We start from the raw sequence: 14,447 nt of genomic DNA, 5'->3' as shown, positions 1-14,447 counted from the left end.
GTGTCTATGCGCTCCAGAAATATCCAAAAGGATAACAAGATGGTGGCACATGCACGTTATAAGAGGTCTGGCAATTAAGTTCTGGGACTGTTGGTATAACATCTTTATTTAGATTTTTAAAATTTTTCCATTTTTTGCTTTTCAATATACGCTCCATCCGCATCCCTACAGCGCCCTATGCGAATCTTCCACTGTGTGACATCTTCCACTGTGTGACAGTACTGCAGGTTATTTTCCGACAGGCCGTTGAGTAGTTGCGCCGATTTTTGTTTTACCTCCTATAATGACTCGTGGAGAGTTCCTTTCTATCAGAATTTGATGTTTGGGACAGAAGTCGTCTTTGCTAAATCTGGCGAATAGAGCGGCTGCTCCATGATTGCGACCTAATTTTTCTTCAAAAAGTCCTTGAGAGAGTGCGCAGTGTCGTGATGGAGCATCCGGGACTTTTTCCACATGTCGGGTCTTCTTTTTCGGAATTTTTTGGGAATTTTCGTAAAACCTCCAAATAGTAATATTGATTAACTGTCTGACCTTTGGTAGCCATTCCATGTGAATTACACCCCATATATCGAAGAAAACAGTCAACATCGCATTGAATTTGGACTTGCCCATCTTTGCTTGTTTGACTCAGAGAGTTTGAAGTCTTACATTGCATGGATTGCCGCTTGGGGCTAAGTCTTTTATAATGCATTTCGGTCACTTTTTGAACGTCACAGACCACTCGTCATATTTAACATCCTCTCACCCCTCCTTATAACGTTTGTACCCCTCAAAAACACTCTCTATCCCTCAAAAAAATGTGCAATCATCCCCGTAAACCCTCCGTACAGTTTCATAGCTTTCCGCCGCGGATTTCTCCGAACTCTACAGTTCTTTTTTATACAGTTTTACCAAAAAGTTCATTGTTTCTTTAATTTTTTATCCATTTTTTCGACGCGAACAATTTTTTCACCTTCGTTATTTTTCGATTAGAAAGAAACGGTTTGTTGCAGCTCGAAATTTTTATCCGAGGTCAAAGAATATACACAGTTCTAAACCTCGCCCCTTTCATTCTTCTCGCGTCACAGGTGTTATTAAAACAATCAGTCTTGGAACTTAATTGCTAGATCTCGTATAGTACTTTGAAGATTAAACTTAATATGTCTTATATTTTTAATATTTAATGAGTCAAAGTATGACTAAGATAGTTACACAATTTGATGACTTACTAGCAGACGTAGAAGGGAAGAATCAAGAATGATGTAGAAAATATAAATCACGTGATAAAAAATAAGACATGCAAAAATATTGAAATCATAATACAGAAAAAAACTGCAGAACGATTCACTTATTAGAGCAATGTAAGATAACAATATTATATATCACAGAACTCTTACCTGTAACTTTGATCCATTTTTGACAAGCAAAGCCAATTTACCTATCAGAGAATCATACTGCGCTTGCGTTAAGGTCTGCGCATTTAAATCCACCGTTAATTCCACAAAATAAAACACTTTTGGGTCATTTTTAACAATCACTGACACAGAATCTGTATCGGATAATCCTTGCTCGTCGTACACAGTCAAATTAAAGATGTATTTTCCCACTGCGAGATCTGTTAAAATTAGAACGGGAGATTCATCCGTTTTTTCGGCAATATTGCCAATAGCTAGAGAATTTGCGTTCCTGTCCCATTTCCATCTGACGATGGCCCAATCATCCTTTGAATTTGAACCGTTTAACATGATGATGTTTTTGGGAAGCTCGACCTCGAAGTCTTTTCCAGCGTCAGCTGTTGGTTTTTGGTTTTTATCTGAAAAGACATAATTAGGCCTGTATAGAAAAACCCTTAAAAAGAAAAGAAAAACAAAATTTATTGGAACAATTCAACAGCATTGGGATAAAACAAACCAACAATTTATTTAAATAAGTTTGCTAGTTTACAATATACTGTGTTTTAACTCCATCTTTTGATGAAGCTAATTTTTAGTTCAATTTCCATGATATACACTCAGGTGCAAAAAAATCGATCCATTCCTTATTTCTTATTTATTTGAAGTTGTATCATTTTAGAGACATTAAATTACGTATGTAAATTTAGGTGTATCCTCGTATACGAGAAATAAAATAATATTTTTAATATTGCTTTTTATATTACTTAAAACATATTGGTATTTCAGGTTTTTGTCAAAAAGGGTCTGAAGCAAGTAGATATTTATTGAATGTTGTTTTTAATTTAACAACCATACTAGTGTAGTGATTTTATTTTCAAAACGTGTTATATTTCTATTTAATTATCCTTGCTAAATGTCTCTAACTCCGACAGATGCTGCAAGGGCTGTGACTTTAGTTCAAGATGGTCGTAGCCAATATTATGCAGCTGAAATGTTGGGTGTTAGTCGATCTTCGGTTCAAAGAGCAGTTCGGCGTTTTAGCGACACCGGTAACTTCACAAGAAGACCAGGATCAGGTCGTAGAAGGGTAACATCCGAAAGAGATGATCGATTTCTGGTCTCATCATGTTTGAGAAATCGGCATCTAACTTCAGTTGAACTGGCAAATCGTCTGAGCGAAGTGAGAAATGTGGATGTAAGCAGATGGACAGTTCGTCAACGACTTGTAGAAGGTAATTTATTATCCAGAAGGCCAGCCCTATCTCCAATACTATCCATAGAACATCGCAGAGCTCGCCTTGCTTTTGCAAGAGAACATGAAAACTGGAGTGATGCAGATTGGAGCAATATATTGTTCTCAGATGAGTCCAGATTTTGTCTAAGGTCACCAGACGGCCGAGAAAGGGTTTGAAGAAGACACGGAGAGCGATATTTTCAATGTAATATTGCGGAAAGAATAAGTTATCGGGGGGCTCCGTTATGGTTTGGGCTGGTATCAGTTCAGAAGCCCATTCTGATTTAGTTATTGTAGATAGAGGTTCTATGACTGCTGCAAGATACATAACAAGTATTTTAGATCAGCACGTGGTACCTTTTGCTCCTTTCATTGGACCTAATTTTATTTTTATGGACGACAACGCGCGTCCTCACCGTGCTAGAATCGTCAACCAATTTATAGAGGAGGTGGGAATTGTCTGTATGAACTGACTAGCTTGCAGTCCCGATCTCAATCCCATAGAACATCTATGGGATAGGATGGGAAGACGTCTTCGAGCACGAGTCCCCCGTCTAAACAACTTGGCTGAACTTACAGCGGCTCTTCAAGAAATATGGGACCAATTGGATCAATTTGATATAAAGAGGTTAATTACCTCAATGCCTAGATATGTACAGGCTGTTATAAGGACCGAGGGGGAAATACTAGATATTGATTTATTATCAATGTTTTTCTTAATTTCAGAAAGTTTTGAATATTATTGTATTTTTGAGTTTTGGCGTATGTCTCTATAAATAAATGATTTTTTTTGGATAATCTGTAAAAATTATTTTAATCTAACATATACTTTTACATATATACAAACTATAATATCTACAAAAGTTTTCTTTTTTCAGCAAATATTACCCATGGATCGATTTTTTTGCACCTGAGCGTAGTTCTTTTCAAAGCCATTTTTCAGTGCTTCATTTCTAAACATTTCTAGACAAAAATTTTTATGTCCCTGATTACTTCGGGAAGAAAAGCAACATATTGCATGATCAGATAAATCAGCATTTGTATGCATGTATGGCATTTATAATACGTGCGAATATTTGCATTAGGGACTGTGGAAATTGAAACCACAATAATTTAAATAAAATATTTAAATATTTGAAATTGTGGTTAATTTCCATTAAAAAAAGTAAATAACGTAAACATTCCAAAAGAAAATAGTTTCAGATTTATAAGCTAATGTTTATAATTATTTCAAGAATAAAAAAATTGAATACATTGAATGGTATCAAAGGTAAAACATCTTAAATAAAAGTTGAGTTGATAACCTTCTCGTTTGTGTTCAGATTCGTAAAAAAATGTACATATTATGTTGAAGTTAAATAATAAACCCATACGATTATAAAAAAAACTTACTTTGATTAACGATGATGTACACCTTATCGCTAGCAACATTCTTGTTATCATCCGTTACACTAACTTTAAACGTGTACGTCCCCTTCGTAAGTCCAGTAACGTTGGTTTTGCTAGAATTGGCGTTTTCAAATGTAACTGAAGACGGTCCTTCCAGCAATTCCCATTTGAACTCCATTATTTTATTATCGTCTGTGCTATTGGAGGCGTCTAGAAGAGCCCAAGTTTGGGGTAAACTGATTGTGATGTTCTGGCCTGCATTTGCCGTTGGGGGTTTGTTGGTAGGCGGTTTGACAAATACATGTACCTACAAAATAGGATATCGTAGATAGTAATTCACTTGTCCAAATAAATTTATACAGTTAAATAATGTGTCTAAATACAGTAAAAAATATGTTTACTGTATTTAGATGACCTGCTTCGAGTACTAAAATTTAAACTTCAATCCTCAAGTCATATGTACATGACATGTAATTTACCATCTGACTTCCTATTTCCTCAAGAACTTCCTGAATACCTCTTGCTTCATTCAATACTGAGCAACGTAAAATTAGGATGGGTTATCGTAACAACCTTTGTACCGCTATAGGTTAGTTAGTTACATGTACTTTTGATTCAAAGATGAGGTGTGAATTGTTAACCTCGAAACCGGTTTTCAAAATTAAAAATAAGTACAGCAAACAGATTGTGAGTAGGTCTTTTTTATTATGTTAACCTTTGTATAAAATGGAATGGCATGTACTACTTAATGGCTCATTAAACCACAAGCATAAATCTAACGTAGTTTCATGTAACCAGAAAGTGTTCATCTAAAATTACTAAACGACAGCAATCTATCGTCATTTTCCAAATAAATGACTACGGCTACTTAGGGACTAGTTAATCGCTGGTGTTCATTCTTTCAGAATTTTGTCGCTTTTAGTAGGAATGGTTCTTTGAAGTTTCTAGAAATATATTCGTTATTATCTATATATTGTGTTTGACCTTTGTGTAAAAAACGATTTCACCAAAATGTCAAAATTATGCATATTATGTTATCTTTTCTAGGGCGAATATAGTAATATCCGATGCCTGGATTCAAATAATAAAATGGTTTTATGGTGGTAATTATGGACAACAGTGTGTAGATTTATTTTCTGTGTTTTTTGAGGGGAGATCAATTCCCTGCGTACAATCAATTCATAATATTGTAAAAAATTTTGCGAGTTTCTCAAGGAAGATTCAACATGTTCAAGTAGAAGCGATACTAGAGAGTTTCTTCTTTAAGTGCCATCTCCGCGACGAAGGTTGGCAATCATCATGGCTATTCTGACCTTCGAGGCAGCTGCTCTGAACAATTGCCTTGAGCTGCAACCAAACCACTCTCTCAGGTTCTTCTACCAGGAAACTCGTTTCCTTTCTTTTATTGTATTTTCCATTTCCCTCTCTCTGCCCATTCTCCTTAACACTTCTGTACGCGTTCAAACGCGTCGATTTATTGTATTCCGGTTTAATGTCCATGATTCAGCTCCATAGTAGAGTACACTGTGCCAATGTCAGATCTTTGCTGCATAAAATCTTTTTCATTTTCACGTTGGCACAAGTTGGCACGTGCTTTTTCAATTTTGACTCTTATTTCTGCAGTATAATCGTTATTTTCTGTGATTATCGTTCCCAAGTAAGTATATCTTTTTACTCTCTCAATCTGCTGATCGTCTACCGTTAATATTTCGTTTGTACTGTTGTTCTTGCTAATTTCATGAATTTGGTTTTTTTTATGTTAAGAGAGAGTCCGTATTCTCCACTATATCTTAATATTTTGTTCATTATTCTTTCTAAGTCTTCCAAGTTGTCGGCTATTATGACTGTATCATCGGCATACCTAATGTTGTTAATTAAACTTCCGTTCACTTTTATGCCGACTGTCTCGTTTACCAAAGCTTCTTGTATGATTTCTTCAGAATAAGCATTAAACAATAACGGCGACAGTATGCAACCTTGCCTGACCCCTCTCCTTACCTTATCGAATGCCTTGTTGTAGTCTATAAAGCATGCATAAAGATCTCGATTAACATCCAAACATCTTTGGGTCAGCACGTTAAAAGATAATAGTGCCTCTCTTGCCCACTCCATTCCGAAATCCAAACTGGGAATCACTAATATCCATCTCCAGCTTAGCGCATATTCTATTATGGATGATTTTTAGCAGGGTTTTTAAGGTATGTGACATTAGACTGATCGTTCGATAATCACTACACTCTTTGGCATTTACTTTCTTTGGTAGACAAATAAATGTTGATGTCAGCATTTCAGGTGGAATGATTCCTGTGGAATAGATTGTGTTCAGTAGTTGGACTAGAGAGTAAGATGTTAGCAATGTTACTGTAACGAAAGTATGGAAAAAGCACGGTTACAAGAGTTTTAAATATTCGAAAACGCAGCAGCTTTCGAAGAATGGAGTTTTGTGAAACTCTAATAACGAAGGCTAATGATGCACCCAATTTTATTAAAAACATCTTGTTCCTTGATGAATCTTCTGTTTCGTTAGTAGGGAGACACAATGCTTCCATTACGAGGTATTGGACGCGGGAAAACCAGCACAGAAGTGTTGTTTACCGAACTCAACGTCCTCAAGAAGTCAACGTCTGGATTGGCATTTTAGGAGACCACATAATAGATCCATTTTTTATTGAGAGCAACTTGAATAGTAGAGTATACTTCGATATGTTACAGAATCATGTTCTTCCCGCTATTTTTAATCTTCCTGATGTAAATCTAGAGAATGTTTGGTTTCATCAAGACGGTTATTCTGTGCACAACGCTCGATTATGGAGTACTTAAACAATGCTTTCCCGAATCGAGTTATCAGTGGAATTATTAAGTGGCGATATTAAGTGGACTGCGCGATCTCTAAATCTTACACCCATGAACTTCTTTTTTGAGAACATTTAAAAAGCATCATCTATGATCATCTTGAGGCTAGAGCCCAAAATTTGGATGAATTAAAAACTGAATAAGAGAAGTCTCCAATTCTGTTACAGCAGAAATTCTTACATCTGTTTACAGAAGTTTTTATGACAGATTGGGATACTGTTCAGACGTAGGTCAATTATTTGAATCATGTATGTAGGGCATAAAGAATTATTTCTTATTTTATCAGAAATTATTTTTTATTTTCAACAGTATATTTTTTGTTTTATCTTTTTAAAGAAACGTGCTTTTATTTTTAATTCAACCACAAAAAAATGTTCACATTATTAAAAACCGATACAAATGCACCACCTTATAAAGGTCAGTGTATTTTAATTAAAGGAGATGCATATGCCATGCGTTGTTATGTATTATTAATGATTTTCTCGTTTTCTGTCTAGGTGTCGGAGGGGATCGAAGAATTACAATTACCTCGTACGAGGCAATGTTGCCGATTTTAGCGCTGTATGTAGTGTGCAATATCTAATCCAAAACTTAACGTACTGTATACCTATATTAGTGTCGTTCCTCCTAACGTACTGTATACTTGTCAATTCGTCCTTGGAAAATCTTTTCACCAAAATCATATTTACAAATAATAATCTGTACTTTATTTCAAACCTAATACACCAGGGGGTAACGATCTTCCCAAGACACTATTTGATACAGGTATCTGCTTTGTATAACTGCTTTCTAATATAATATTCTAATGTAAGTATCTAATGAATGGCAAAATTTTCAATAAAAAAAATTAACTTGCTACATGTTGATACGAGTTACATTAAATGTTTATAAGCTTAAAATCTCATTTTATCTGACGGATATTCTCAAGTTAAAGTTGATTTCATGTAATCGAATGAACTATCTTACAAGTAAAGTCGTCCCAGGAACGTAATTCAACAATATTGGCAATATCATTTTAAAGTCGTCTACTTTAAAATGTATAATGTATGTCTGAATTGTCAATATAAATGAGACAGACAAAATTAAATTATTAGAATTTTTCACCAAGTAACAAAAAAACAAAATTTGTTTAATTTACGTTTGTTGTAACGATGCTCTGATCGTTTAACAGTTCGAACCGTGGGAGTGTCAATATTTGCGCATCCACTTCTACAACGTGACGGCGAAGTGGGAATCAGAACGGCTATTTAAGGCGTGTGAATAGCGGAATTAGACAGTCTTGTAGCTAGCGCTCTAGGCTCCCTGACTCGCCGGTGTAGTGAACCTGCGAGCCATTCTGGACAGAGACAGTTCCGTATTGAGGATCATACTCTATCCTTAACCAAGCGGAACCCATCGGTACTGTGTATTGAACATTACCGTGGATCTGCACAGAGCCAAGTCGGACAGAGAGATTTCCGTATTGAGGATCGTACTCTGTCCTTAGCCAAGCGGAACCCATCGGTATTTGTGTATTGAACATTACCGTGGGTCTGCTATTTCATTTCTTCATTAGTAATAATTAGTTTCTTTTCTTTTATAGACGTTTGCCGGGGAATTCATTCATCGCGGGACCCAGACGGAAACGTAGAATTCATTTTATTTTTGTTTTATAAGTATACAACGTAGAATTCCTTTTTTAGTTTTTATTTATTGTATATATATACTTAATAGATTTATTTTTATTTCAAACCTGTGTTTTACTGAGTCTGTCGCCCCGAAAGAGCTACCCATCACAAACTGGCGCCCGAGCCAAAATTAATAACATGCCGACAGATAAAGACACAGACTCAGTAACAGGTACGTCGTGGATAAACCGACTTTGCAAAGAGGAATTGCAGAGCGAGGCCGAAAAATACGGCTTAGATCCCAAGGGAACCGTCGACGAATTGAGAGCACGACTCAGAACCTATTTTAAAAATCGCGAGGAAGCTACAGGAACAATCCCAAAAGAAAAAACTTCCAAGGGAACAGAATCCGACACACTGGCCCAGGAAATTTCGGGCATCCGAAGACAATTACAGGAATTAACAATAACGAAACAAATGGGGCAACCAGAATTGCTAAATCAAGTACGAAAGTGGAACACACACTTCGACAAGAAACATTCGGATGCAATAGAATTCTTAGAGAGGATAGACGAATTAAGCTTGGCCTACGAGATCGATAAACAAGATCTACTAAGAGCATTACCAGAATTATTAGGAGACCACGCCTTGTTATGGTACAGAAACAATAACAAAAATTGGAAGTCATGGACAGATTTCAGCGAAGATTTTAAAAAAGCTTTCTATCCCAGGGGATATTTGCTACAACTAGAAGAGGAAATCCGAAACAGAAAACAGAACGATTTCCGAAGTGGAAATTGAAACGCCAATAAACGTACTTTAACCTTTAATTAATACAATACAAATACAATATTTAACTTTTTAATCGTTAAATGATTTAATTTGATAACATAAGCCTTTCTCTTCAATTTAGTTCTTTCAGAATTGATGTATACCTAACAGTTTACGAATAGTAAGGTTGTAGATACATAAAAGCCTTCTGAGATAGACAATTTCAATTCTGCAATAACTATTAATAATCATAAGTGAAACTTCTTGAAATATTTGTAATGTTGTCCCCATACTTACGTGAAATTATTATTTTTTTTATTTTTAGATAAGTTATAATATCGATCTTTCATTGTTTATATATTGTTTATAAGTAAAAATGAAGTTTAATATTTTGCATATCTTTTTTATTACATATTAGATGTTGTTAGATGTATCAAAGAGTGTCACGAAAAAGGCTTCTTTTTTGCTAATTTCTCTGGTCTATAACTGTCTGAACGTATCTGATTGTTTTGTGTAAACGGTACGACAAATAATAATCGGAGTCACACAGTCAAGCAGTGTCATGTGCTATTAAAACTTGGATGGATGACCGCTTGGGAACACCGCATATTGTTGTCTTCCTTTTGTGAAAGGACGAAGTATAAATTAAATTCTCCTTTCACACCGTAGACACAACAACTGAGATGTTTGAGCAAGATTTATACGTAAAACCTATAAATAGCACTCATCATTTAACCCGGATCTATCCACTGCTGGATATAGGTCTCCCTCAGTCTTTTCTATGTATTTCTGTTTTGTGCTGTTTGCATCCAATTTTTGTCGATCCGTTTTATGTCATCAGACCATCTTGTTGGTGGACGACCTCTACTTCGATGTGCGTCTTGTCTCGGTCTCCACTGTATTATTCGCTGTGTCCATCTGTTATCCGACATTCTAGCTATGTGCCCCGCCCAGTTCCACTTAAGGGTCATAATTCTTTCTATGGCATCTGTCACTCCTGTTCTCCGTCTTATTTCCTTGTTCATGATCCGATCCCTACGAGAAATGCCTAACATCGATCGTTCCATGGCTCTTTGGGTAACACAAATTTTATTTCTTACTTTCTTGGTTAGTGTTAATGTCTCTGCACCATATGTAAGTACTGGCAACACGCACTGATTAAAGACTTTTCTTTTAAGACACATAGGCAGTTCTGATTTAAGAACATAGCTTAGCTTGCTGAATGCCACCCAAGTGAGTCCTATGCGGCGGCTTAGTTCGCACGTTTGATTATCTCTTCCTATGCGTATCTCATGTCCTAAGTACTTATATGAGGTGGTTTCTTCAATATGCATGCCATTTACTGAAATCTTTTCGTTAACACAAGATTTGTCATGATTTGTGTTTTTGTGTGGTTGATTTTTAATCCTACTTGTAGGGAGGCTAGGTATAGTGTATCTTGTTTCGAAAGCTTTTTCGTAGTCAATAAATATCATGACTAATGGCTTGTTATATTCAACACTCTTTTCTATTAAGTTCTTAATTACTTGTAAATGATCATTCGTGCCATATCCTGCTCTAAAACCTGCTTGCTCTCTTGGTTGATAGAAATCCAACTTACTTCCTAGCCTGTTGGTAATAACTCTTGTAAATAGCTTATATACTTGTGACAACAAGCTAATGGGGCGGTAGTTTCTAAGGTCGCTGATATCTCCCTTCTTATGAAGTAAGATGATTTCCGCGTTGTTCCACTGCGTCGGTGTTATCGCTTCGCACAGACATTTATTGAACAGTTTAGCAAGTGTCAGTAAGAGCTTATTTCCTCCTAGTTTTAGGCTTTCGGTCATTACCCTGTCTTCACCTGGGGATTTATTGTTCTTCATCACCCGAAGTGCATTTTTAATTTCGTCAACAGTTATGTTCGGCATTAATTCTGAGCCTTGATTCTCTATCTTTGGTAAGGGGCGTCTTTCATCGGATTCACTTGTTTCATAGAGTTGTCTGTAGAAGTCTTCCACTGTTTTCACTATTTCTTCCTTATCAGTCACAATGTCGTCTTGTTTATTTCTTAACTTATGTAGATTCTTTTTTCCTGTGGACATGTTGTGTCTTAGAACTTTCAGACTTCTATTTTTCTCTATCACCCTTGTCACCTCTCTCATGTTATGTTGCCGTATGTCTTTTCGGATTTCTTTGTTTATTGTTTTACTGAGTTGACTAAATTCTGCGTAGTTTGTGTTATACCTGTCCTTTAGCCTCCTTCTTTCTTCGATCAGATTTTTAGTGTTGAGACTTGTGTTGAGCACTATTTATTCGTAAAAACATATGAATCGTCTAAATAGCAGTTTTAAAACGATCTTTTCAGCGAGATCGTGAACTTTACAAGCTTTTTAAGTCAGTGGTTCAAAAACGATCCAAACAATAAAGTTTTGATTCATTTCATGATCTATCAAAATAAATAAAAGTGCGACAACTCTCCTCTTTCCGAACGAATACCGTGTCGCTTTCAATTTAGCGAAGGATTTTGATTTGAAAGAATGACGAATTTTTTCACTGGTTAATTATTATGATTAAAATTATGGAATGATCTTATCTTTATAGTAATAAAGTCATCCAGACATGTATAGATTAAAATGTATAATATAAATTTTATCATATAATTTTTTCGTAAGCGTGGCGCTAGAAAGTATACCTCTTCAAACGTAGTAATTCCCAAGTAAGCGCGAGTCATAAGCTCGAGTTGATTACGTCCCTGCCCTTTGCACACACCGTCCGTCGCTACTACCGATTGAAGGGTTTATCCTGGTTTCATCCTGCAGTAGTCATATGCTTGTCTTAAAGATTAAGCCATTAATACAGCCGAATTAAGGTATAACCCTGAAAGGCTCATTAAATCAGTTGTGATTCATTAGATCGTACCCACATTTACTTTGATAAATGTGGTAATTCTAGAGCGAATATATGCAAACAGCGCTTCAACGGGAAACGAAAAAAGCACTTTTATTAGATCAAAACCATTGTATGAATTGTCATAGATATATTGTAAACTATTGGATTTGATAATGAAAAAAGTAAATATCAAAATACGTTTATAGAAGGAAAATAATACATAATAAATGAATTCCCATGTTAACTGTAGAAGAAATAACTTGTCCAACAAAATGATTGTGCTATATGTTTGAGCAACATATTGTCATGTAATAATGCGCACATTTTATTATATAACACAATTTCTGACAATAACCTTACCTGCGCCGTACTAGATTGTCCTGCACTGTCTGTTACTTTAAGGATAAAAGTATAAATACCCTCTTCTAGATTCGATAGTTTTAAAATAGGCGTTCTCGTGTCTTGCATATCGACAGCCTTTTGAGCATCGTCAGCTGATTTTGTCCATTCCCACGTAGTTATGGCGTGATCATCTAAGCTCAAGCTGCCATTTAGTGTTATAGAGTTGTGGGGTAGGTAAATGATTTTATCTTCACCTAAAAGCAACACGTAAATATAAAAATATAAAGTATTACACTTAAGTATTGATTCTTTTTGATCATTATCTTATTGAGAAGTAAACTGATTCAATTTACTTCTTCTGAGTTTAGAAAATTAGAATCTACAAAACAGTAATTAGACCAGTGGTCACATATGGATGTGAAACGTAGACCCTCTCAACCACTGATGAAAATAAGTGAGAATATTTGAGCGCAAAATACTAAGGAAGATGTTTGGACCAACCCAATGCAACGATGGTTCGTGGAGAATTAAAATGAACCACGAGCTGGATGAACTAATGCAGAGCGCAGATATTGTTAGATTTGTAAAGTCACAAAGACTAAACTGGCTTGGTCACCTAGAAAGAATGCCAGATAATCGAGCTGTAAAAGTAGCCCAGAGATGGAATCCCCAAGGAAACAGAACAAGAGGAAGGCCCCGTAAAAGATTGATAGACGACGTAAAGAGGGATCTTAAAACCATGAACTGGCTTGGTCACCTAGAAAGAATGCCAGATAATCGAGCTGTAAAAGTAGTCCAGAGATGGAATCCCCAAGGAAACAGAACAAGAGGAAGGCCCCGTAAAAGATGGATAGACGACGTAAAGAGGGATCTTAAAACCATGAACATCAGGCAGTGGCGAAGGAAAGTATCCGACAGGGCAGAATGTAAAAACATTGTTAAGCAGGCCAAGACTCACAAAGGGTTGTAGCGCCATTAGAAGAAGAAGAAGTTTAGGAATTTTATGATACATAATGAAATCATTCATAAATATACAGCTCATTTTCATCCAACTACAAACGATCAGGGGGAACGTTACGTGCAAATTAAAAAAAAAGCTTTAAGATATATGAACACAAAAGGAAAGGATAGAGAACATAAACTTTTCAAATTACTGCTACAATATAGAAAGAGCCCACATTCTTTGATAGGAAAAAGTCCTTAATTTTTAATGTTTGGGAGACAGATGAGGTCAAGACTGGACGTAATAAAACCAGTTACTGTAAATAAGAATTACAATCATAAATGGACCAGAAATATTGAATTAGATGCCAGAGTTCCCGCAAGAACATGTTAGAAACAGCAGAGATGAAAACACTTAAAAAAATTGATGGCAAGAAACTATGGGGCAGTGCTAGAAGTACAGATATACGACGTAGATGCAAGGTGGAGAACATCAAGAACTGGGTAAAAAATAGAAGAGTAGAATGGAACGCTCATATAAGCCGAATGACAATAAATAGAGTAGTAAAGACGGGAAGAGACGATTCCCCAATAGGAAGACGTCAGTGGAAGACCAAGTAAACGATGGAACGACAACTTACTGAAAGCACATTGAAAAACAAAGAGTCATGTTTACATAAAAAGAAGAAAAAGAGAAGAAGTTCCTGCAAGAGATTATTTTAATGAAAAATGGAAGTTTGGTAGAGTTATAAAAATATTTTGCGTTTTACATTATTTGGATTAATTGATTACTTTTGTATTTTGTATTTTGTTTTGCAAATGTAATATTGTATAAAATCTACTGTTACTGTTCATGCTTACCTGCATTTGCTTCTGGAGGGTAGTCGGTACCTGCTAATACAGTAATGTTAGCTGTTTGACTGCTACTCGCTTTATCTGTATCTACCACTGTCAGCTTAAATGTGTAATTTCCAGGTTTGGTTAGGTCATTCAATTGCAATGTAGGAGCGTCTTTCAACTGAGGTTCATATCCTAATAGAAGGAGAATAACATTATATTGACTATATA

At 35.8% G+C, this 14,447-nt stretch overlaps 1 protein-coding gene across 1 annotated transcript in view; it reads right to left on the bottom strand.

The window, feature by feature from the left end:
• LOC140437446 (dyslexia-associated protein KIAA0319-like protein) overlaps positions 1-14,447 on the bottom strand; it is a 45,987-nt gene that overhangs the window by 14,333 nt on the left and 17,207 nt on the right. Inside the window, exons 6-9 of the mRNA XM_072526983.1 lie at positions 14,241-14,411; positions 12,456-12,691; positions 4,000-4,303; positions 1,377-1,792 (exon numbers count right to left, since the gene is read on the bottom strand). Coding sequence (XP_072383084.1) covers positions 1,377-1,792; positions 4,000-4,303; positions 12,456-12,691; positions 14,241-14,411 — 1,127 coding nt within the window. The remainder of the gene's footprint in view (positions 1-1,376; positions 1,793-3,999; positions 4,304-12,455; positions 12,692-14,240; positions 14,412-14,447) is intronic.

Source organism: Diabrotica undecimpunctata, chromosome 3, assembly GCF_040954645.1.
Source record: "Diabrotica undecimpunctata isolate CICGRU chromosome 3, icDiaUnde3, whole genome shotgun sequence".
Lineage (NCBI taxonomy): Eukaryota > Metazoa > Arthropoda > Insecta > Coleoptera > Chrysomelidae > Diabrotica > Diabrotica undecimpunctata.
The sequence above is the reverse complement of the archived record's forward strand: the minus strand, read 5'-3'. Positions and strand labels throughout refer to the sequence as shown.